Here is a 26,122-nt window from a genome sequence, read left to right on the forward strand (position 1 = left end):
TCACTTTCAGCTTGGATTAGGCAGATAATTTACTTCAAAAATGTGAAGAATTCAAATCTGCAGTATGTGAAATGCCTGGACTGACAGACTTTGATAGCTGGACCTGTGCAGACCTTTGCTGCAAGCTGGGTCCCTTAGAAACTCTTTAAGAGGCTGGAAGAACATTTCAGGAGAAAAGTATCCTTTTATTATAAGACTGAGTTCTCATATTCTTCCCTAAGCTTTTAACTAATGGCCCCTGTCTGAGATAGGGTGCTGAGCAATGCAGGCGTTTGGTCTAAAATAGTATGGCCAGTTATGTTTATCCATCCTCTTTGAGTACTTAAGAACTGCAGTTTTCTTTAGAAGGTGGCTTTGAGATTATTAAACCTCAAATGATGTTTAATGAAGGGTTATGAATACAGTAACAAAGTGTAAATTCAGGGACTGAGTTGCTGTACTCTTCAAAACTGCAATTTAATTGCTGGATCAATAGCTGGATACCACGGTGCTAAACCAAACTGTACTGCTGCCTTATCCAGACACTAGTGTCTGGTTATTTGGAGTGGGGTTTCTGTTTCTTACTTTGGGTTTTCTCTTCTCAAGAGAGACTTCTGATAGTGTTGTTGTGGAATAGTTGTTATTCTTCAACTCCCAGCGTCAATGAATAAGTACAAGCTTGTCCTGCCCCATGCGCTAACTGATGTAATCAAACCAGTCTGCTGAGAGGCAAAATGGACAGTAGTTAGCATGGAATGAGCACAGTTATTATATTAATACTACTGTCCAGTACTGCTGGGTAACTGCGGTTTTTCCATTGTTTTGCTACAAAACTAAGTGCTTGAATTGTGGCTTGAACAAATAAGTTATGCTGCACAGATAGTAATATTCTTCTAGAAAAACATTCAGTTGATCTGCTTCTTGCTATACAGCTTCTTTTCTCTTTTTATCTTTGTTTTTTGGAAAATATTAGCGCATCCGTGTTAATCTACATTAATCATCCAGCTATTGAATTAGAGTGGTAGTAACATCAGTGACTACTAAATTGGGTTCGATGGGGAATTTGAGGTAAAAGTCTTTCTGTGTTAGGCTGCAATTTAGAGTTCTAAATCTGCTCTTTGCATTTATCGTGTACGTAATACATAAGAATGATTAATGCTGTACTTTAACATTTTTAGGTGAGTGGAACAGTAGACACGAAGTCTAATGTCTTCGAGACATAGGCTTATAATCACTTCACAGAAAGAAGGGTTTTTGGTGGCATAGTCACTTTTGACACTTTATCTAGAAAAGCACTAATTTGCTTAACTCTATCAAGAGATAAGCTTGAAAATGTTCACTAAATTCTAAATTACTGTCATTTTATAAAGGATCAGATTAACGTTTGTCTGAAAGTGAAATCACTTGCTTAGTCTTGATCTTGTTTTCTTTCCTCCCTTCCAGATTGCAGAAGTAGATTGCAAAGATGCTCTAGAAATGATTTGTAACCTAGAATCTGATGGAGATGAAAAAAGTGCTCTAATTTTATGTGCAGCATTTTTATCTCGCCAGCTGCAGCAAGGAGAGATGTACTGTGCCTGGTGAGTTTGTTTTTTGCTAATGGAAATAAAATTAGTTTTGGCAACATATAGCTGATACATAAGCCGTAAGTTAACATTCTTTATTCTTTAAAATCTGTAGGCTAAACAGAAAGGAGATTAGGCTCTTGGAAAGCTTAATAAAAAAAAAAAAACTATTTGACATGATTAGCTTCTGTTATGGGAGTTTGAAAGCAGCACCATATGATGAGGCATTAGCAAATAACAGTAGCTCTTTAATAATTTTTCTAGACAATAATATTATGCTGTAGAAGTGAGGAATTTAATATCTGCAGGCAGCTAGTCAGCATTATGATGAATTTCTGCACAGAGAACAGAATATTAGCATTGGAAAAATGCATTTTTGCACAAGATACTTTTCCCTTCTGTCCTTATTTTGTAACACGGAGTTCTTTCCTCTGGGAAACTTCTGGAAAGGAAGGAGCTCTTTACTCTTACAACAAAAGTAGCAAGCTTGCTAAAATTACTTGTTGTTTTAAGACCTGATTTCCCTGCTCTGGGATCAAATAATGAGTCTTTGTTGGGAGATATTTGAGCTGTTAGACTCTGAACTTCCAACTGCTAACAATTTAGTTGGGCTTCCGAACCTGTACAGTTCCTGAAGGATTTGCAGTTACCTCTTCTGGGCGTGCAGCTGCAGCAGTAGGATATCTAATGCAGAGTTTTGCATTAACACGTTCTACTAAAGTTTGGGGTTTACACCATCCCACAATGTATTAAACATTCTTGGCTATTTACACCTAAGGAGGGCCTAGCCTTTAGGAAACTTCTAATACTTGGAATGAAGTGGTAAGTTAATGACGATAAAGTAGAAGTATTTGTCTTTTGGGACTAATTTCGCACTAAATCGCAGTTAAATTCAGCTCTTAAAGCAGAGCAGCTGAAGAAAAATGTATCTACTACAGAGAAAAGCTATCCTGCTGTAGCTGTTGATAATTACCAAGAATTCAGAAACGTAAAACTCCAGTCTGTGGAGTAAAGAGTAAACTACTTGGTAAAATCTTTTAAAGACAGCATCGTGAATCTGTAAGTTATGTAGTATGATTTGTCACGGTACTGGTTTTATTCTGAGCTATTCTTCTAGAATTGAGTCACTGAGATAATTTTGAAAATCAGATATTAATAATGAGGGTATATTCTTAAGAGATTTTCTCTATAAAAGAAGGTATGAAGAAATTCAGATTTTTCTTCTCCCAGAGGTAAAACAGAAACTCTTCTCAACCATGCGTTTCTTGTGATTAGCTTTTGGGTTGCGTTGCTGTTCTTGAAATATTTTTCTCTTTTTCTAGGGAACTGACTCTTTTCTGGAGTAAACTGCAGCAAAGGGTAGAGCCTTCCGTTCCAGTGTATCTAGAGAGATGTCGTCAACTTTCTGTATTAACTAAGACTGTTTATCACATTTTCTTCCTGATTAAAGTAATTAATTCAGAGGTAAGAAAACTCCTGAAAGAATATTTTTATGACACTTTTAATGGAACTCTAAACAGGAAGGCTTGTTAAAGCCGCTTAGGCATTCGGTTTCTTAGTGTAGAATCAGCTTTGGAGCAATCGTGATTGGTTTTAAGACCGACCTCTGCAACTTCCTTGTGCAGGCAAACCATAAGCTGATTGAGTTTAAGTTGTTACAACTCTTATGCTCCTTTGGAAAAAAAAATAAAGGGGTAAACAGAAGAGCTAGGTGTCACAACTAAGATGAAGGAAAAAACTAAAGGTGAGGTGTATAGCCTGTTAATGTTGTCCATGTCCACTAAATGAGATACTGTCTGTTAGGAGATCCTAACATTCCTCTTCATTATTTTTAGTACTTCAAATATTATAGAAAATGAGGAGGAAAAGCTTGTGAGGAGAGGAAGTGAAGTCTGTATATTAAAATATAAACCAACTATAAAAAGTTTAAAAAAAAAAATCCTTTTTGATCTGCCGCTAAGAATACAGTTTGTTTTGATAAATGAAATGCTTTCCTTCTGTGGACTTAAACCTTATGTTGTATTCTAAACTCGGTTCATGTGTGTCACCTAAGTTTGTCATCTGATTTTCCTAGTCTCCTCTCATTAGTTGTGCTATTTAACACAACCTCTCATTAGTTGTGCTATTTATAGGTTTAAATCTAGCTCTTTCGTAACCTTTTGATTTGAGGAATTCTGTAGTTCTGTATATTTATTCGAAGAATAAAAATTGTTGTTATGTGATGTTCTTGTATGGTTAATCACTGGCTTCCAATCTTAAAGATGATTTTTTCCAAGGAGCTGAACTGAATTGGAGTGAGAGAGGAAGAGGAAAATGATTTCACAGAGGCTTGCGATACTAAGAGCTCTGTCTGCTCCATGTCGTACTGTTTTTTCCTCAGTGAGCAGTGGATCGTATGTTGATGGCAGAAATTTGATACCATATGGGTAGCAGTGTTGTGCATTCATAAATACACTAGACTTTATTCTCATGTATTCCAAAGCCTCTCTGCACTTCCTTGGCAGCATAAAGGGACTGTAAAGTGAACATAAATGTAGTTTACTTTGCCAGGGGGTATAAATGAGAAAAGGCTATCCACATGACCTTTGAAACCTTTAAGTGAACATTTTAACTATACAATATTTCCATTTGGAATAAAGCCTTGTGTTGGGTTAAAGTCATTTGAATTTAATGTGGCATAATCCTTAAAATAAAAAAAATAATAAAAAAAAAGCCTTTACACTTCAAGCAAGTGATACCCAGAGTATTTGGCTTTTTGAAAATCACGTACTTCTCCTGCTTTAGCAGTAGGACTTCCTGTCATTTGAATTCTACCTAGTGTTAACTTAATGCCCCATAGAAGCTCATCTCCAAATAATTTTGATATGTCTGACAGGCTTCATTTGGTGGAAGAGGCTCACCGTTGCTCTAATATAAACGCTGAACAACTCTATAGCCTGCAATCCTAAAGTCATCAAACCAAACAGGACATACAGTTAATTTGTATTTTAGTTGTATATAAACTTTTAAATTCTTTCAGTAGCATGAAGACAAATTATGCCGTATAAGGAACAGCATTTAAAAACTAATCTCTACCTATGCTTCGTAAAATGTATATTATAAAACAGCAGGTACATGTTTCTGACGCTTAGGACTGAATAATGATACCTCGTATTTACAAATACAAAAAGGGTTACAATAAGCCGACTTACTAAATTTAGTCTTGCTTTACAGATTGATGGTGCTGGACTTGCAACCTGCATTGAGCTGTGTGTGAAAGCGTTGCGCTTGGAATCCAGTGAAAATACAGATGTCAAGATATCTATTTGCAAGACTATCTCCTGCTTGCTTCCAGATGATTTGGAGGTTAAACGTGCTTGTCAGCTGAGTGAATTTCTTCTCGAACCTACAGTGGATGCGTATTATGCTGTTGAAATGCTATATAATCAGCCTGACCAGAAGTATGATGAAGAGAATCTTCCAATACCAAATTCATTGCGCTGTGAGCTCTTACTTGTACTGAAAACTCAGTGGCCTTTTGATCCAGAATTCTGGGACTGGAAAACTCTAAAACGTCAGTGTCTCGCATTGATGGGAGAGGAGGCATCCATTGTGTCTTCAATAGATGAACTGAATGACAGTGAAGTTTATGAGAAAGTTGAGGATTGCCAAGAAGACAGTAAAGAAACTTCTGTGAATGGGCTTGCTGGCAGTTTTGATGAAGCTACAAGCCTTCTTAAAGGTATCAGAGATGAAAAGCAGAAAAAGAGAGAAATTAAAAAACTCAGAGAGAGGGGGTTCATATCAGCTAGATTTAGGAACTGGCAAGCTTATATGCAGTATTGCGTGTTATGTGACAAAGAATTCCTAGGTCATAGAATAGTTAGGCATGCACAGAAGCATTATAAAGATGGAATTTACAGTTGCCCTATTTGTGCCCAGAATTTTAATTCTAAGGAAACCTTTGTTCCCCACGTAACTTTACACGTTAAAAAATCCAGCAAAGAGAGATTGGCTGCTATGAAACCACTGAGAAGGTTGGGAAGACCTCCTAAAATAGCAACTGCCAACGAGAATCAGAAAACTGATTCCATATCCAAACAGGAACAGCGACCCATTAAGAAGAACAGCCTCTATTCAACAGACTTCATCGTGTTTAATGACAATGATGGCTCAGATGATGAAAATGATGACAAAGATAAACCTTATGTACCAGAGATAGTGCCAGTTCAAAAGCCACTACCTATTAATGAATTCACCTGCCCTGTAACATTTTGTAAAAAAGGCTTTAAGTATTTCAAAAATCTGATAGCACATGCAAAGGGGCATAAAGACAATGAAGAAGCTAAACGTTTTCTTGAAATGCAAAGCAAAAAAGTGATTTGCCAGTACTGCAGACGACATTTTGTAAGTGTTACTCACCTGAATGATCATTTACAGATGCACTGTGGCAGCAAGCCTTATATCTGCATACAAATGAAATGTAAGGCTGGTTTTAACAGTTACGCTGAGCTGTTGACTCATAGGAAAGAACATCAAGTCTTTAGAGCAAAGTGTATGTTTCCTAAATGTGGCAGAGTGTTTTCCGAAGCATATTTACTCTATGATCATGAAGCACAACACTATAATACCTATACCTGCAAATTCACTGGATGTGGAAAAGTGTACCGTTCTCAGAACGAGCTGGAAAAGCATGTTGAAGATCACAGCAAGCAGCCTGAAAAAGTGCAACAGCCTGAAGGCCAGACTAATCAAACTGATCTTAGTGAACCTTCTAAAGTTAATGAAAATACTGATGAAGCTGATGTTAAAGAAGAGTCGGCGTCTCCTCCAGCTGACAACCGAAGTAGTTTTACCGAAGGAGAACACCGTGTCTGGGATCAAGTCAAAGCAGAACCAGTAGGGACTGAAAGCGCAAACGTATCAGCAAGCATACTGAGGCAAAGCGATTCCTTGCCTAACGTTGGTGCAGAGCAGTCTAATACAGGTTCAGTGAAGACAGAAGTAGCAATTCCGGCAAGCAGCGTTAAGCTGCCTGCTGTTAACCAGAAGGTCCGAGATAACTTTGTAAAACGAGGTAAATTGGCTGCTACTACCGGTAAAGTAGATAACAGTAAATCTGGAACCCAGCAGTTGTGCTCATCAGTTGATTCCTGTCTTCCCGTTTTCCAAGAGAGAAAGGAAGAAGATTGTCTCAGTCAGTCCCAGAATATTCAAAATATTTCTGTGAGTTCAGAAGCACTAAAACCGGAAGCTCTTGAATCAAAAAGCTTAGAAAGACAAGTGAGTGTTGTAAATCCATTCAGCATGCAGAATCAGACAGGATATCGAAATAGTGTACCCATTTCCAAACTTGAAATTGAAGACAGTATTAAGGCTGCAGCTAATCTATATAGCCTACCTTTAAAAACTTTAGAGGGCATTACCTTTATTCCATCACAGCCTAGCATAAATAGTTCTGTAGTTCCAGCTGCGTCAGCAGCAGCCCCAATTCAGAAATTTAATTGTCAAGTTGAGGGGTGTACTCGAACATACAACTCATCACAGAGCATTGGCAAACATATGAAGGCAGCACACCCTGATCAATATGCTGCATTTAAAATGCAGCGTAAAAATAAGAAACCCCGAAAGTCCAGCAATTTGCAAAATCTGCCGAATGATGGGAAGTTTGTGTATTTCATGCCGTCACAAGTGGGCAATCCCAGTAGTGCTGCTTTTACTGCGCAAAACAAAACTAGTTTGAATCCCACCTGTTCCAGTCAAGTGCAACATGTCTCGAGTACGCTTTTCCCAGCCCACTTGGAAAATTTGACTAATCCTGTGTTGCCTACAGTGGAAAGTGTCATCAATCCAAGTTTGTCTACTCGTATTAAAAGTGAGCCTGAGAGTGTTTTATGTTCCCAAATGGAAAATTTGTCTGGTGCAACCTTACCTTCCCAGTTGGAAGATCTGGCAAAAACAGTTATGCCTTTGAATATTGATGGCAGTTCAGATCCTTTTCTTCCTTTGCCTGTGGAAAATGGTCCAATGTCTCTCTTTCCTTCACCAGGAGAGAATGCTCCAAATTCAGTTTTCTCACAACTGGAAAATAATACAAGTAACTTTTCATCACAGCTAGAAGGAAACACTAGTTCTGCTTTCCCAAAAGAGGAAACTGTTGATCAAATATTTCCCTCACAAGTGAGTAGTGAAAATAGCTTCAATGAAACTAGTTCGCAACATCCAGCTTCAGAAAAGGTGAAAAAAGATCGTGGCCGGGGTCCAAATGGGAAAGAAAGGAAGCCAAAGCACAACAAGCGGGCAAAATGGCCAGCGATAATTCGGGACGGCAAATTTATCTGTAGCAGATGTTTCAGAGTTTTTACTAATCCTAGATCACTTGGTGGTCACTTATCAAAGAGGTCGTATTGTAAGCCTCTGGAAGGATCAGAAATTTCTGCAGAAGGTCTGCAAGCTAATGGACAGTCTTTGCTTGCCAGTATGATTCTTTCCTCAAATTCATTAAATTTGCAGCCACCCCAGGAGTCTACCTTCAGTCCAGAATCGTGTTTTAAAGATCCATCATTCCTGCAGTTGCTTGCAACTGAGAATCGTTCCACAGCCTTACTGCAGACTATGTTTCCACGAGCCAACGTGACTAACTTTAATACCGGTGGGAATGAGGAAGGAAATCAAATTATAAAACAAGCCTTGGAAACTGCAGGCATCCCAAGTACCTTTGATAGTACAGAAGTACTTCCACATGTAGTTACAACAAGTTGTGTCACTGGTACGACTCAAATAAGTGCAGCTGTTCTCCCCAATGCAACTGTGTCACCTCTGTTGCAGACAGTCTGTAGCCCGAATGCAATGCTAACAGACCAAAACAGGACCCTAAATGCCAAAATTCCTTCAATAAATGAAAGCAAGACTTTACCTGTTTTTGCAACAGATGATTTAATGCTAAAGACTATTGAAAATAGCTTATGTTCTAGTTCATTTTCTAATACTGTTGCAGCAGCACAAAATTTTGCAGGGAATAGTTCACGAGTTTCAGTTATAAGTAGTCCCAAGAATACAGCATCGAGTAACTTGAATAAGAAGGGAACCAGCGCTTCAAAGAGGAAGAGAAAAGCAACTACGCCCTTGCTTGCCCCTAACACGTCACAGAAAGTAGTAGTAAATAATATAACTACAATGGGACTTGTAGCCAAAAGCACTGAAGCAAATGTGCAAATACAGGGAGATAATTTTCAGTCAAACTTGCTGGCAAATTGTGATTCTCAAGCAGCGGTGGAAAACCTCACGCAGAAACTAAATAATGTTGACAATCAATTATTCATGGCCAGTATCAAGGAGAATTTCAAAACAGATCTGGAGACTCGTACAACATTAACCCCTTTAACAGTAAAAACTGAAAATGGGGATTCCCAAATGATGGCCGCAAATTCTTGTGTACAGGCAAATTCTGACGAACAGATTTCAGAAGACAATGTTATTCAGAACTTTGAAAAAACTCTTGAGATAATTAAAACTGCCATGAATTCACAAATACTTGAGGTAAAAACTGAAATTCAGGATACTGTCACAGCTTCAGCACAGAACTCGCAAGTAAATAATCCACAGACCTCTTCAGGAAATTCTTCGCATAATGTAAAATTACCCACTCACACGCAGTTTGCAGTGTGTGCAGGGAATGTCACCGCTGCAAAAAGTAACTCTGCTCAGTCTGAGACATCTCAAAAGGACGATACTCAAATATTGGAAATTTTGGAGGGCTTGCAGAAATTGAAACTAGAAAATGATTCATCCGTTCAGATCTCTGAGAATGTTTCCCATTGTCCTCCAGTAGATACACTAGCACCAGCACTTCCTGTTGTATCAACCGAAAATAAACCCATCATCCAGACTTCTACAGAGACGAGTAACATTCAGTTTAGTGACAAAGTTCATAAGCCTTTTGTATGTCAAGATCCGGGCTGCAGTTACAGTGCTATGACAAAAGATGCATTATTTAAACACTATGGAAAGGTTCATCAATATACTGCAGAAATGATATTAGAAATTAAGAAACATCAACTGAAGTATGCCCCATTTAAATGCGTTGTAACTACTTGTCCAAAAACATTCACAAGAAACTCGAATCTCCGAGCACACTGTCAGCTTGTGCATCACTTTACAACAGAGGAGATGGTAAAATTAAAAATCAAAAGACCTTATGGCAGAAGATCTCAAAATGAAACTGTAAACGCAGCCCCACGACCTGTTGAAATAAAGAATTTGCAGACACTAATAACGGAAGATAAAGTTGCAGCTCCATTGGTCAAAGAAACTCAGATAAAGGAAGCTGTAGAGCCTGTAAAAGTCTTAGAAAAACTACCACCAGAAAAGAATATTCCTGAAAGACTGGAAAAACCTCCCCAAGTGGTTTCCCTTCCTCCAGAGCAACATAGTACAGCATTGCTCGGTAATACACAGGCGCAACCAAAAGTACGCAAAGTTAGGAGGCACAGGAAGGAAAAAGAGGAGAGAAAACGTAGGAAGCCTGTAACAAAATCTCTGGAGTTTCCTACTAGGTACAGCCCTTATAGACCATATCGATGTGTTCATCAGGGCTGCTTTGCGGCTTTTACAATACAGCAAAATCTGATTCTTCATTATCAAGCTGTGCACAAATCAGACCTTCCTGCATTCTCTGCGGAGGTGGAGGAGGAGAATGAGGCAAGTAAGGAAGAACGCGATGAGGCTGACACCAAACCCACTGTCAGGGAGTTCAGGTGTGAGGTGAGTGACTGCTCGCGAATATTTCAGGAGGTTACTAGCTTGATACAGCATTATATGAAGCTTCATGACATGACCCCTGAGGAAATTGGAAACATGAAATCGGCCCTAGATGGGGGAAGGTTTTCTTGTGATCAGTCTCACTGTAAGTCTTCATTTTCAGGATATTTTAACTATATTATACATCTTGAGACAGATCACAGTATTAAGATAAGGCCGAACAAAGTAGAAGAAGATGGCATATTCAAATGTGATTGTGAAGGCTGTGACCGTATTTATGCTACTAGGTCTAACCTCCTAAGGCATATCTTTAATAAACATAATGACAAGCATAAGGATCATCTAATAAGACCCAGGAGACTGACACCAGGTCAGGAAAACATTTCAAGTAAAGCAAATCAGGAGAAGCCATTGAAGTCTAAACAGAGAGCACTGAAACACCGATCGGGAAAAGAAGGTAACAGGCTGTCAGTGAAAACGAAACGGAAGAAAAATGTTAACTTGGAAAGCAAAAATTCGAAAGGCATGCAAATTCAAGAAAACAAGGCTTATTCACTGAAACGTGGAAAGCACGTGTATTCAATAAAGGCTAGAAATGATGCCTTATCTGAGTGTACAAGCAGATTTGTAACACAGTATCCGTGTATGATAAAGGGATGTTCATCAGTAGTTACAAGTGAAAGTAACATCATAAGACATTATAAATGTCACAAGCTGTCCAAGGCATTTACTTCACAACACAGAAATCTCCTTATTGTGTCGAAAAAGCACTCTGTGTCACAAGTAAAGGAAGCATCCTGTGAGCAAGAGGAGACTAATAAACCAAGTGATGTGAAAGAGGCTGAACCAACCTTGTTAGCGAGCAGTAATGATTCAAGTACATCTACAATACCCCAAAATGAAACTGAAAAAGGTGAGAAGGATGAAGTGGATGAACTGACAGAACTATTCATTACTAAACTGATTAATGAGGATTGCTCAAGTGCTGAAAATCAAGCAAAAATCTCTTCCAGTGTAAATAATGACTTGCAAGAAAACAGCTCCTGCCACTCAGAAAAGCAAAAATCAAACAACTTAAAAAGAGCAAACAAAGAAAAAAATGTGTCTCAGAACAAAAGGAGGAGAACTGAGAAAACGGAGGAAATGCATCCCGTTGAATTAAGCAGCATGCATAGGGAAGAAGAGACAGCTGTCGCTATTCAAACAGCTGAAGAGCAACCTGCAGCTTTTGACTGGAGTTCATTTAAGCCTATGGGTTTTGAGGTCTCATTCCTCAAGTTCCTCGAAGAGTCTGCTGTGAAGCAGAAGAAAAACACTGAAAGAGACTACCATAGCAGTGGAACCAAAAAAGGATCTCATTCGAACTCACGAAAAACCAGCGAGAAGACCTCCTTAGCAAGTAATAATGTCACTTGGTCGTGTTCTGAAACGGAAACCCTTGTACAGTTTGCCAATCCATCACAACTTCAGTGTAGCGATAATGTAAAAATAGTTTTAGACAAGACTCTTAAAGACTGCACTGAGCTTGTGTTGAAGCAACTTCAGGAAATGAAACCTACCGTCAGTTTGAAAAAACTTGAAGGACGTTGGGGGGATAATCCAGAGGCTACAGCTGCAAAAGAAATTGTTATGGGTAACGAGGAAGGGGAATCAAAATACTGAGAACCTAATGTGTTTAACCATGACCTGTAATACGTTTTATTTTGAATAGGAAGCCATCAAGCATGCTAGTAACTGTGGAGCTCTTTTATTTTGAAGTGATTTAATCTAGCAAAAAACATGACGTTAGTCATGTAAATTTCTTATTTGTTTTTATCCCTATGGGACTTGAAGAACAGAATAATTGCTTCAGTTTTGTAAATACTTGATCAAAACCTCAACTTTCTATCAAATTGTCCTTTCCCTGAACTAAATCTTTGTGAATTGTCTGTGATTGGTATCTTTCACCAGGTCACTGCTCATGTATAACAGTACTCTTTATTTGTAGATACATCTTTTTGTATATATTTATTATTGTAAATCATTTGCTGCCACCAGCAGTCTGTAAGTCTAAACTATTAAATGACACATTTATATTCGGAATTTTAATTTGTAACTAAGTGATCGAGTTTTTAAAACTGTCCTCTAATCATTTTAAATTAAGAACTTTTGAACTAAAACTAGATAAGTCTGCCATATCCAGTTTATTTTGCGTAAAGCGTTTATTTACAGGAGAGGAGCTGGATAAGATCACATTTCATAGATTACACATGTACTGACACACTCATTTTTGTAAATTTTAACATCCAGTATCTTTGGGTGATACTCATGTGTAGTTAACTCATAAATATAATAGTTTTCTTATAGCTACATTTTTCATTGCTTTTAATTGGATACAAAGCATTTATGATTCCATAATAAAAATGGAAATGTGAATAAAAATAGTTTGCTACATTGGAGATTTAAAACAATATTTGGCATTAAAGATCCGTTGTGAATGTGATAGAAAAATTAGTAGTGTGGAGCAGTGTATATATTTGAGGTGGTGATTTGTGAAGTAGCCCAGTATTGCCTTAAATAAAATCACATTTCATTTCTTGTTTTATACATGTGATCTTATAAAGGTTATTTTTGTTTCTGTAACTTAGATTGGTGTATAGTTTAATTTTTGTTTAAAAGGAAAAACTCAGAAACCATTTTTGTAAATAGTGGGTTTATAAAACAGATAGTTTATTTTGATAATACCAATTTGGTATCTATCTGTAAAATACATGAGTCCATATGCCATACCATTTAAAACGGAATAAACAGGGCACTTTCTGAAAGGGAAGTGAGATTGTGATCTTAAAGATAAACTAAATGGTTGTATTCTATTGATGGCATAGGTTCTCTCTGCACTCTTCCTTCCTCTTACTGACTGTATTCGGCAACACTTTTGCCACCTCTGTATTTTCCACACTGGAATGAACCTCAGAAGCAGTGCCACTTGTAGTAACTGGGATTTGAGTGATTTCTGTGTATGCTGCTAAGTGAAATGACAGATATCCAATTTGTTTAGTAACCAAAAGAATAAATACAGTAGTGGGAGCTGTCAGTATCCAAGAAGCTATAATGTTGTTTTTAAATTTAATATATGATTATGCTTAACTCAAATGGGACAAGCCAGCTGGATGGCGTGGTACCAAACATTTTACTTGGATTTTTCTCATTGCTGGATGTGACTTACCTTCAGTAGTATAAAATAGTCTTTATCTTGGGAGAGATTGGCTTGATTTTTTTTTTTTCTATTAACTTACCTTGCCATGTAAACCTTTGCAGTAAATGCTGCATTTGATTGCTTTTAAACTATCCAGCCGTCATCTTTGACAGTTTACTTGAATATTAATTCAGAGAGCACATTCATACAACAAAATGAAGTGACCTTTTTTGAGGGTGAAGATTTTGTATGAAAAGGCAGGAAGACAACAGCATTTCAACTTTGAGAACAGTCCTTTTCCGCTGTCTGGTCTTAAATTGCATACTTCCTCACAAAATGACATGCTTCCATTTAAACGGAGTCCATTAGCTGCTGTAACTTTCATTCCCTTCTGAGTGACTAAACTGTTAATTCTGTGAAGCAAAGATGTGATCTGAAAATGATAAATGCAAAACAAATGCCAACATCTTAAAGCTAGGAGGGATCATTATAATTACATGCTGCTGTGTTCTACGTAGCAGAGACCACATGCTCTTCCTTGCATGAATTCCTTTTGTATGTCAACAGCCATGATTTTAGAGAGGGCAGTGGGCAGAGAGCTTCATCTGGAAAGGATCCAGAAACTCCACCTGAAATTTGTTGTTTACAGATGCACCTAACTGTTACAGTCATTGTCAACAGACCTCACAATTGTTACTTTTTTTAAGATCTGTTAATATCTTTTTGTGTTATGTAAATTAAATGGTCTCAACATTAACATTCCCAATTATATATATATATATATATATATCACAATATTTGCACTTTTTAGACTAAATGAGAATAGCATACAACTATTTAGGTACACAAGTGCTATACTAGGATGCTATTAAAAAGGGGGGGGGGAAATTCCATTGTCATAAACATTCGGGAAATAATTTCTGTTTTGGATCTGAGTTTCTGAGAAAGAAATTTTTAACATTCCATCATTATTCTTATCCTAATTAATCCCATTTTAATTTGTGAATATCATAGTGGATGCTGTACCAGTATAGTCACTGTTCTTCATTGCACGTTCCCCGTTAGAGGGATACTGACAGCCTGTTCAACAGGTAATCCGCTAGGGGTTATTGGTTTTTCTCTTTTTTGTTTGTTTGTTTGTTTGTTTGTTAAACTATTTTAAGCTCAAAATAGGGGTTCAGAAGGGATGCTAAGTGGGTTTGATTTTAGTATGTCGTGTGCTGCAGAGGGTATTTTAGTTTGGTGAAGCAACCTACAAAAAGTTCCTGATGTAATAAGCTTCTTTGGTATTTTCATTTAGGTATTTTACCTTGAGCGATGTATACCTTCTGTGACCAAATTCTGAAGGCAAGCCTGAGCTGACAGCTAACTCGGAGCCTGCAGTCAGTTCAGTTTTGCCCTTACTTAGTTGCGCCCACGAGGGTGGCACGTCGCAGTGCTTGGTGGCCCTGTATGGCCACGCGGGTCCTGCCTCTGGGGCTGCCCACGCCTGGGGCAGCCAGCCTGAGCCCCGCGCACCCGGCTGCCCTCTCGCCTTCTACTTCCTCCTCTCTTTCTCCTCCTTCTCCCTCTTTCTCCCTCTTCCCCTCTCCTCCTCTATCCCTCCCTCTCCCCCCTTCTCCCCTGCCTTTCTGAGCAAAGACACCACCTTTAAACCTCTAGTCATTAATGGGAATGTGCTGACAAAAATAAAGGTTGTTGCTGATTAGAAAATGCAGTTTCCAAACGGAAGAGTCTAGATTTATAATACAGACTGGTTTTTGTAATTGATAGAGCTCGCTTTGAACTGTCAATTAGCATTGCTTGTGGTTAGTGATGTTCATAAAGAGTTGTCTTCGAGCTGAGCCCAAATGTAGTGTGAATAGGAGCAGTGGGTTTGTCCTCACTTGTTTTGGGGTCATCGTTCTCCGGGGGGAGGGGGGAGGGGATGTTGGTCATACAAAATTGTGATGGGATATGTTGTCTAGATCTGTTGTAGTGTAAGGGAAAGATGCGTTAAAAGGTAATACTGAAACCAGTCATCAGCTCAGGTAAGAAAAAATATTTGGCTATATGCTTGCAATAAATGTCTGTGCCAAAGAATGAGTTTGGTTTGGGCTCCCATGTGCATGAGTAGGGCCATGCTACCGTGAGGCTCAGTGTAGGCCACCGGGGAAGAAGGAAGCTCTTGCAAGTAAGAGTTGCGGAAGCAGCTCCTGCCATGGCCCAACCCGGCTCCGCTCATGCCGTGGCCTGGCCTGGCTCACCCTGTGGCCCGGCTCGCCCCTCGTGCCATGGCCCAGCCTGGCTCGGCTCGACTCAAGGAAGCAGCAGCTATCCTCAGTACTGAGCAGCTGATCCCGTTAAAGGGATGTGAAGAGGGGATGGGGGGCACTGGGGATGGAGGCAGAGAGAAAAAGATCTATCAGCAAATAGAGAAATCTTTTTTTCCATTACATTTTTTCGAATTTAAGCTGTTCTGAGGCAAGAAGAGGGGTTAGTTGGGTTTTGAAGAAAACTAGGGTTTGTGTAAGGTTTGAATTTGTTAATGTTTGCAGGGATGTTCTAAAATGTGAATGAGGTAAATGCTTGTACATGAACGTACAGGGAGCCATTGTGTTATTTTTCCTTTACGGTAAGGTCTTAAATCAGGTTTGTGCCAATTGCTGTGTGTTTAAGGAGACAGTATGTTTCCCCTTAAGAAAAAAACAAACTAGAATTTGAATGTAAAATTTTGGATTCTGTCTGTTCGGCTGACTCTGAAGCAGAGAAGAATACATTTAAAAAAATCCTTCAGCCTTTAGTTCAGAGACCAAGTCTACAAACCCATTTGAACCAAAAATGTAACAATGTACAACTTCAGAGATAGATGGGTGAATGAAGTTTAAACTGGAGAACAAAAGAATATAAAGGTAGGGGAAAGGATTGGGGAAGGAAAGGAAATGATAGAAGAGCAGAAGCTGGCCAAGAGCAGGAGCGGAGACGGTAGAAAAGTTCATTTCTGTCCTTTCAGGTCAGGCAATTTCTGACAGAGCCAGTTTGTGTGATGCTTGTTTTCTTTTTATTAGTTACTCTGCTAAACGCTCCTCCAGTTTTGCAGCAAAGAGCCACTTGCACGTGAGCCAGGTGTTACATACGAGGTTAGATTTGGTCCATAATAATTTTTCAGAATATTTCTCATGTAAGACTTTGTCAAAACTGAAATTTGCTATGCGACTGCACTTTGGAATTGTATTTATCATGTCATGACTGTTGAAGACATGAGATAGTGAGGAATAAAAACTCAAACGTATATTCTGGAAAAATAGAGATTTTTTTTCACAGGAAATTTTTTGGTCTAACCAGGACACTCCAAGCAGCTACAAAACTTTCAGTGCTGGTCTATAAACCTCCAAGCCCTGGATTAACATACTTTTTCCATCAGAGAGCAGCTAGTGCACAGATTTAATCAGAAGCCTGTGTTGGTGTTCAACTATGTTTGCTTTTCTTCTCTTTCTCTCAAATAAAACCCTGCTTTAAAAACAGTTAATAAATACTTTTTCATTAATGTGCTGTCTTAAAATCTGTCCTTGATAATTACAAAATAGTCACATTTGAAGTAAATTTTTTTTTTTTTGATGTTGCCATTGTCTTTAGAAATGTGTGTTAGGATATAAAAGTCACGAGATAAGTTTGGTTTTCTTTCTCGGTTACTCAAATTGCGAACTAACAGTTACGTCGGACTGATGGGCAACGGTTTTGCTTCGTGCAGCGCTTAATGGTTTTTGTACAGTAGCTGTGAAAGTTTCTAACTTCATGTGCCGCATTTTGCGTATGTAGACATTTAACAGAAAATGTTCAGAATTTTGTAAGCACATTTTCTTCATACGCACACGCTGATTCAGTGTCGTTCAAGATGCAAAACTTTAACTGGCCACAAGCTGGCAAGCTAGTATCTGAGAGAGAGGACTGCCGCTATTGAGTTCAGCGGCAACAAATGTCTTTTCACCTTTTATAAAAGCAGGTTTATTTTAGCAAAAAAGCCAACTTGTATGAGCTTGAAAATTGCAGTCAAAGTACATAGTTTGTTCATTGGTTTGTAGAATTAATTCTGCAGTTTCTACCACAGTACTGACAAAAGTAAGGCTTTATAACTAAAGCTGTTTTTTTGAATGAAAAGGTAGTTTACGTGTTTTTGTTTCTGTTTCCTCCTCTTTGTCCTGGCACAAACAATAAAATCAGCTCAGCTTTCAGGCAGAACCGCTCCTTCCAGTCAGTGTTTTTCTCTGAAAGAATGTATTTTCATCAGACTGAGCACTGATTTCAGGAGGTCTTTCTTCACAACATTGGAAAGAGAATATTACCTTGGAATAGATCTTTTTAGGCACTAATTTCTATAATCTCAGAACTTTCTTAGATTCAACAGATACTTCTCTGCCAATATCCCTTTCCTTTTAGCCCAAGTTACGTATATAACAAAGAGCAAAGACGCATAGTATTTAAGAGAGCCGGGTTTCTACAGATTAAGAAGAAATAGTCTGAAATTTTAGGGGGGAAAGGTCATTCTTTTTTACTTTGTTTCCAGTGGAGGTTTAGTATTTTTAGATTTTCCAGGTTCTTCAATAGCAGGGAATCCTAGAGAAGGAGCAGTATTTTCAGCCTTACTAAAGGGAATCAGCTTTCAGGTTACTGAATACTGGGACTACTGCTGTAATACCAACATTGACAAATGTTTTGCCATATTGTACAGTCTAAATTTCTCTACTTGGATCCTAGAGGATTGTGAATGATCTCTTCCCTTAAATGCCACCACCACAGAGCAGAAGAAAAAGTCTAGTGACTTTGGAGCTGCTGTGACTAGGAATTAAACCTGTGCTTCCTGTGCACGGTTGGGCAACCACTTTTCCTTCATATAGTACTCCCTTACAGGATGTGTCATGATGATAAATACCCTAAAAATTGTGAAGGGTTCAAATATCTACAGAAGGAGGCGTATAGCCAAATAACTAGATCTGTCTTTATCACCATGGGCTTAGTTACAGTTAAACATATCTGGGTTTTTTTTCTTTCTTTCTTTTTTGAGATGTTTCATAGTATGCCAGTGGAAGGGCTTGTGATCATCAAGCTCCCTTTGAGATACTAGCAGCTGTCGTATACTAACGCTTTCTGGTCGCTATTTCACCTCTCATCAGATCCACCCAACTGATAAATGCTGTAAAGCCCCTTTCCATTCAGGGTTCCCCTTCAGGGTAATCAATCCCAGGTTCTTCCAAATCGGGACATAAAAAGCCTATTTTTGCTTGTACCAAAGCAATTGTGCAGAACAGTCAAAACACAATTGCATCTACATTTATATTACAGCTTCATGAAAATGTCAGGCTTCTACATCTTCTTGTTTCAACATGAACAGATCTAGATAATTCTATGTATGACATATACAATGCAAGTGAATTTATCTGCGCAAGTAATGGAGAAAAAAGCTAATAAAGAATATTTTTAGATTACAGTCTAAATGTTTTCACTGTCCTTTCAGTTTCTGTGAAGCATTGATCGCAACAGAGAAGTTAGTCAAACATAGCTTGCGTAGTAGACTGGTGTTCTCTAGCCTTCTTCTCTCAAGTCAGTGGGTAGCTGTTTTTCAAGTTCATTTTGTTTATTAAGCAGCAAGGATGAGGAGTCGTGAAACCATCTTGCAGTTGCTGTTCTGCTGTGACCGATGGTTCTTAATTTTTGGCAATCACTTTTTGAGCCTTGATGTTTCTTGATATACCTCTTCACATAACATTTTATGGAGTATCTGAAAGTTAGATAACTCAATTCACTTAAATTTAATACAATGCACAGACCTGAAGTTGCCACCAGAAAATAGAGGAAAATCATCTTCTCTGTGGGTTTGGAAATATAACAGTCTACGGCATTAGGACATGGTCTCATATCACATTTCACAAGACGTGGTACTTTGAATCCATTGTACAATTTGTGGAACAGAGCAAGAAAAACTATTTCAAATCCTGTTTTTAAAAGGAGACTGATGAGGTAAGTGCACAGCAATCCACCATCTATCTTTCCTGGACTTTTGTAAAGTTTCTGGTTGTGTCGTTTCTCCCTGTTCTCTCGATAGGCAACATGAAAAACAACCAAGAGTGAAGGGGTGGAGACTATGATTAACTGCAAAGCCCAAAGTCGGATCTGGGAGATAGGGAAAAAATGGTCAAAGCAGACATTTTCACAGCCAGGCTGCTCGGTATTGCATTCAAATTCGTTGTGTTCATGTTTCCAAACTTTTTCTGCTGCCACAACATAAACGAGTAGGCGGAATATGAATACAATTGCTATCCAGATTCTTCCAATTCCTGTAGAATATTTATTCACCCCACTCAGCAGATCTCGTAGGAATCCCCAGCTCATTTTTTCTCCTCAAGGTAGGACAGAAATGCTGTATCAAAGAAAGGATCAGAGAGATGCTTCCTCTTGGGTGAAGAGAAGTGAGAAGTACATCCAAGGTGAAATATTGCTGGAGCTGAAGCAATTTAAAACGATTAAGGACTTTTTTTTTTTTTTTAAAAAAAAGGGGGGCTGTTCTTAGTTCTGATAATTTGTACCTTCTGAGGCTATTATACAAAATTTATTTGCTGTTAAAATAGGTTTTGTCAATGGCTGAAGCCTCGTTATTTTGTTAAACTGTCCTCTGAAAAATAGAGGATTGGTTCCTTAGTGACATATCTGTATACGATGTTCAAACTTGCTCTAAGCTATCATTGAGAAAAAAAACAAAAAACCAAAAGCCTGCTTTTACCAGCATCAGGTAAGAAGCATTACAAGCTTACAGTTCCAGATTACCTTTGGATCTGAAGGTCCCCCAAATTTCAAGTTGGCACATTAGAACTGGTAATAACCCTTTTAAAGTACAATGATTAGGAAGGATTTAAGACCGTTGTTATGAATGCCACTAAGGTGGCGTTGATTAATATGACAGAAACGAGCATTGATAGTTCTCCCATCTCTACATATCTTCAGAGCTGTTGTACTTCAATTAATAGCCACAGCAATTGCTTGGCATTAGAAAATAATGTGCTACCAGATGTCATTTTTATAAATAGTGGAGACACTATTACTTGTAAGCACTCTGATAATGAGTGATGGATATATACAAAAATAATGGACTAGATCCCATCCCAGCTGATAGAAGCTTTTGCCTCATAGTTTGGAAGGGAAATTTATGTAGGCCAAACCAAGGAAAATAGAAAGATGTTTTCAGCAAGTCTCTTTCTTGTGCACATGGCTGGAAAATCTTGTCTTACATCCCATCTCATCTCACTTTTGCCTCTGTGATTTCCATTTTCATTTTTTAGTGAGTGCCTCACAAACAGAAGTAAGGACAACTGCATGGCCCTTCGGCCTCCAGTCCATCTCCCTTGAGACTACAGAGCTAGGTTGAAAAAGATTGTTGCAAACTGACAGAAAACGGTGGCAAAAGAGTTGGAGATTATTTGACAGCTAACAGGGATTTAAGTATTAGCAAAAGTATGGCCCCAGCACAGTCAGTTACATGTTTGCTCATTGATTTCAGAGAGGATAGAAGGATTGTGTAGACTATCTGCCTATGGAATGAGTGCAAATCCAATAACATTTGATTGTCAATAACTAATCAATCCAGCTGTATACTTAGATGCTTCTCTCACCGTTTCAGGTGAGGTGGGTGTTTATTCAAAATAAAAGCCATAAAACTTTCATAAAGGTTTTGGTTAGTAAGAATGATTAAAATAGGGGAAGGTGTAAAATCAGGTTATCTTTCACCGTTTTGAGCGTGACCTGATGCATTTGCCTATATTAGGCAAGACCAAATCCATAACCTTTCACTCAGAAGGCTTTGAAGTCCCCTGAGCAATTTTGAAATAAGTTGCATCCAGTAGAATATTTCCGTTTTCCTGACAGACTTTAGATAATCTGTAAATGTGGTGTAAGCTGTACAAGAGCACTTATGTGCATATATATGTGTATATACATAAATGGCCAGGGTAACTTTTTAAATTACAACAGTAAATGAACATATACCGACCACTTGTGGGGGGAGGGTGTTGCCTTCCTTTGTTCAGAAGAAAGAAGAAATACTTCACGTTCATGCTGTAAAGGAATGTATATGCACGTTATTTCTGTTTTTCCAAAGGATTTCCTGAACAGCATGGAAAACTCTCTCTGACTAGTTCAGACTCTGTATTCTAACACCAAGGTACACTCAACTTAGCACTGTCAGTTATGCAAATACTACGTAGAGTCGAATCAAATTTCACATTCAAATTTATGTATAGGAGCCAAATGTCCCACTATAAATTGACTACCACCATTCAAATTATTTTCTTTTGTCTGTTGTCTAACTTCTCAGGAAATCTGTGCTATATTTTAAATCCTATACTGCTTCTCTGGATAGTTGCATTTGTTCTATTTCTTATCATTTGAGATGAGAAATAAACTTTATTCCAGAAATGCTTTTATTTTATAGTTTCTTTTCCACAAAAATCTTCCCCTGTCCTAGCTCTGGAACCCTTCTTTTGGGAAGGGATGCTTAAGGAGTTTGGGAAGGGATGCTTAAGGAGCCCTTGGCAGCAAGTCAAAGACAACAGAGGATTTAAGCACAGAGGTAGAGTCACCTTCCCATTTGGGCCCACCTCTGAGTTCTGCGAGGATCTTGGAGGATACCAAACTCCCTTGTTCTGTAAGAGAAAAAACAGATATATTCCTAGGAGATATGATGGCTAGGAAATACAGTGCGGGAAATGTGAGAACTTTCCAGGTCTGTATGTTGTAGCTGTGAATGTCCTCACGCCACCTCGCACTCCTGCTAGCTCCACTATGTCAACGCAGCAATGAAGGAACAAGATAGACTCTCATCTGACTCCTGCTTCATCAGCAATATTTCCTGATAAACTCTGCTTAGCGAAGTCTGATCACAAGCTAAAGAGAAAAAGCACCCCTCTGTGGCTGCAGAGGAATATGTAAATCCTACAGCCATGCCTAGAGCTGCAGTTAATACTGATGTATGAGCAAGTTCATCAACTGCTAAGTCTGAGTACTAGTAATCAGGCCACAGCATCACAAAGCTCAGCACATGCTAAAAGCTAAGTACTGGTTTTGCTCGCTCTTGATTCTGCAGCCCATAATGATCTCTGTGTCTGTGTCCAGACTTCTGCTGGAAAATGAGGTTGATTATTTGGGTGTATCTACTCTGCTACAATTAGGGCTGGTGACTTACTTGAAGACCTACGGTACAGGCACAGAAATGAATATATTGCTGACTTATACTGGGAGCGATGTTGAAAAAGATATTGAGAGTAATCATTGCCAAACTCCTCCTTTATGCCAGGTAAAAAGGAACAAGAGGGGGATAACAGTTTGCTTATATCCTATCAGACATACGATTTTAAGTATATTTGGCAGACTGGCGACTTTGTCATTAAAGAACTATTTCTCCCCTGAATATCTGCAATTAGAGCTCAAGGAGATGTTTAAAACGAGCTCTTGCAGGCATAAGCACTACGTCTTTAAAGATTTCTGGACAGTAAGTAATATACAGTTAACACATCATCAGCCTCAAAGGAGCTGAATAATGAAGCATGAAGATACTTCTGTGTAGTAAAGCACAGGCAAGGAGATGAAACACTTGCCAAGTATCATCCTTTCATTAGCATTATGTAATTCTTATTCTAGTATTGAAAATCCAGATATGAACAGGCATGAATCTTAACAGATAGGAATGCAGATTGTGAATAAGATGTCCTCTGGAAGAGTTTTCTTATTGAAGGAAGAACTCAAAGGCCTTTTATAGGATTTCATGATGTGTACAGGCACTAGAAGGGAAGGCTGAATTTCACTATTCCTGTGAAAATTGGTACAGTTGTGAGTGGGCTTTTGCTAATGGCCATAACAACTGTGATCATCCCTTTCTAATGTAAAAAGCCCCATGTTACTTGTAAAACCAGCACCTAAAAAGTGACGGGAATATCGCCAGTTCTGAGCATCCAACTGAACAATGTGGTCAGAAGTTAAAGATATGCTAGGTCTCCAGCAAGGCACTCGAATCAGTGAGAACCAAAACTAGTGGAAATCAGGTGATGGAGATACCTAAATACAGATTGAGAAATTCACCTTTAGGTCTCCTTTCCCAAAGCTGAGCTGATGCTTCCTTGCCAGGAGCTATCTCAGCAGAAAGAGGGATTAAAAAAGGGTAACTTCATTCTTTATACCTGCTCGTGCCAATCTCATGCTGAGGAGAAGGATGTGAAGGGGAAAAGAAAGGCCTGCCAAAAAAGCTTTGATCAAAGCTTTGACAAAAATCTTAAATAAGGTCTTGAGCAATGGGCAAATTCTAGCCAGCTAGAAGAGAAAATAAGATTGGAAGGATGAAATTCCTGGGAAGTTATTGCAAAATACAATAAAATGGAAATCTAGCACGGAGGCAGTGGGGATTTCACAAAACTAAAGATGGCTTCTGTATTAAGCGTTCTGTTGGGTGAGAAATGAGAAAGTATTGAAGGACTGCAGGCCCTGTGGTCAGAGGAGCTCCTGCGGCCAGAACTTTGTAGAACTTCACTGATATTTTTCCACCTGCAGCTTCCACTTAATGCTGAGAAATGGTTGTGTGTAGAGCAATCTTCATCTGCAAGCGTAAAGGGCCACAGAGCTGGTTTCGTGGCATTCCTTCGGTTGTAACCAGCACTGCTACTCTGTTCAAAGGAGCTGCAAATGTACCTTTACAAGAGTATGTTTGCTTTATGCGCTATTGTTGCTATAAAAGATCATGGAGTGTAATTGATACTTTTGGTTTCGTTGAAAATACAATAAATTCACTGAAGCATTGCTAAGAACATATGGAAAGGATCAGTCGTTTAAAAAATAAAGCAGACTTCAAAGATAAGGGGTTATTTAATAGATGAAGAAGAGAGAATTTACTTTGTGGAACAGGTCGGGCAAACACTGATGAGAGGAGAGGTGATGTTAGCTAAGGCTCGACCAGACAAAGACATTATACAGGCTGTATGAAATTCAGCATAACGTAAGGATTCAGAAAGATAACAAAAAAAGATAAATGAGATCTTCAAGTGAGCACACAATTGCAGTAGTGAAAACATAGTAGCGCAGGCTTTCAGAACGCTGTTCCAGAAGTAGCAATACACATTCAAGCAGATGTAGAGAGTAGTATCAGGGCATGCCACCTTATCAAAATTATATTCTGACTAAAGTAAGGGCAAGAGGTTAAAAAAGGTGGGCCAAATCCTTGTAGCCAAGTGGAGATTTCAAGACAGAGCATTTGGAGGAGGTTTATTTTGTGCCGAATGAACCAAAAAGGAGTCAAGAAGGGAAGCTGGCTAAAGAAATAAAACAGATTACAGAAAATGTAGATGACATCATTTTGCATCAAGGTGATGTCCAATACTGAGGCTAACAATGAAATGAATCTAAGGTTTAAGAAAGAGAGCAACAAAGGGGTCAAAGGCGGATCCATTTCCACTCTGGAAATAGACTCCTAAAAGATTTAGCCTCTACTGGAAATTACAAAGGAGGCGCTGGAAGGTCTTAAGTGGTAGAAGAAGGATGATTTGCTCCAAGTGCTCAAGAAAAAGCTGAGGGGAACAGGAAATCAAGAGCAGGAATTAGGTTAGATTTGTATCAACCCCCCTGCTCCGCACACATGCACATCAACTCAGACAAGAAGTTGAAAACTGGAGATACCTTGATTTGCTATCCTCATTTCTTGCTAACAAGAGCACCAAAACAAATATCTGGGCTTCTTCTACTGCCAGCCAGGAGCAAGTAATCCTTTCTCTTCACATAATTTGTTCCCTAGACGTGACTTGGAACTGCCCTGATCCCCCAAACTATTCATTAAGGGCACAAGTGACCAAAAGACCCTCCACACACACCCTATTTCCCTCACACACATAAGTGACGTGGATCCCTCCCTTAAGCTTGCACACATGGTCTGCTGAGCGAACAGAGCTACCTGTATGCACCATTAATTCCTGAGTTTGTTGAACGTAATTTATTGAGTGAAGTGTTTGAATAATGCTATTGTTGTTGAATATATTCATCAAATAATCATTTCTATTGTTCAATTAAGTCTATAGAAAGTTGGCTAATGTGCATTGAATAATGCATCCACTGAAAAGCATAGTGTTCAGAGAATTAGTTCATCTAGATTTCAGTCAGCTCTGCTAATTTAATTACCTTAAAAGCAGAAGAGGTATCTTTGTGCAAAGGAAATTTGAAAAAAAAAAAAAAGTAAGAAAACACAAAGACAATCTACTAAGAAGAGAGGGAGTGGGGAGTGCGACCAGACTGTTAGGGGCACAGAGCGGTCTAGAGTTGCTGTTATGGGGAAGACAGCTAAGTGTGAAAAGGCAAGGTTATAGGAAGAACGCTGTATTCGTGAAAATGAAGATGGGACAGTGAGAAAGAGAACGTGAGCCTGGGAACTGTGGATCTGTGAATTCTGTACAAGCAAACTGATTGGTCTCATAGGCTGAGAGATGGAAAAATGCTTTCTTTTTCTGATATAAACCCTGCTGATGGGAGATCGTTGTTGTACCTAAGACTTCTCCTTTTTCTTTTGATAGGAAAGGGAGAACCCAAAAGAGTGACAAAGATGTCAAATCAAAGAGCAGAAGTAGAGAATCACAGAGGAGGACAGAGGATCATTAAAAAACAGAGC

At 38.7% G+C, this 26,122-nt stretch overlaps 2 protein-coding genes across 3 annotated transcripts in view; one reads left to right on the plus strand and one right to left on the minus strand.

Moving 5' to 3' along the window:
• The window catches only part of ZNF292 (zinc finger protein 292), a 62,523-nt gene extending 49,656 nt beyond the window's left edge, over nucleotides 1–12,867 (plus strand). For both annotated transcript variants that reach the window (XM_068937728.1, XM_009668337.2), the window contains 3 exons: nucleotides 1,423–1,559; nucleotides 2,867–3,008; nucleotides 4,758–12,867. In XM_068937728.1, coding sequence (XP_068793829.1) covers nucleotides 1,423–1,559; nucleotides 2,867–3,008; nucleotides 4,758–11,945 — 7,467 coding nt within the window. In that variant the 3' untranslated portion in view covers nucleotides 11,946–12,867. The remainder of the gene's footprint in view (nucleotides 1–1,422; nucleotides 1,560–2,866; nucleotides 3,009–4,757) is intronic.
• A 6,150-nt stretch (nucleotides 12,868–19,017) lies between these two features.
• Nucleotides 19,018–19,824, minus strand: GJB7 (gap junction protein beta 7). The gene has a single exon (XM_009668339.2). It carries the CDS (start codon nucleotides 19,822–19,824, stop codon nucleotides 19,018–19,020), a length of 807 nt encoding a protein of 268 aa, XP_009666634.2.
• Nucleotides 19,825–26,122: the final 6,298 nt, after the last annotated feature.

This window comes from Struthio camelus, chromosome 3 (assembly GCF_040807025.1).
Source record: "Struthio camelus isolate bStrCam1 chromosome 3, bStrCam1.hap1, whole genome shotgun sequence".
Taxonomy (NCBI): Eukaryota; Metazoa; Chordata; class Aves; order Struthioniformes; family Struthionidae; genus Struthio; species Struthio camelus.

Excerpts from the sequence above, each read along its gene's own strand:
- GJB7 (XM_009668339.2), bottom strand. The coding sequence starts at position 19,824 with ATGAGCTGGGGATTCCTACGAGATCTGCTGAGTGGGGTGAATAAATAT.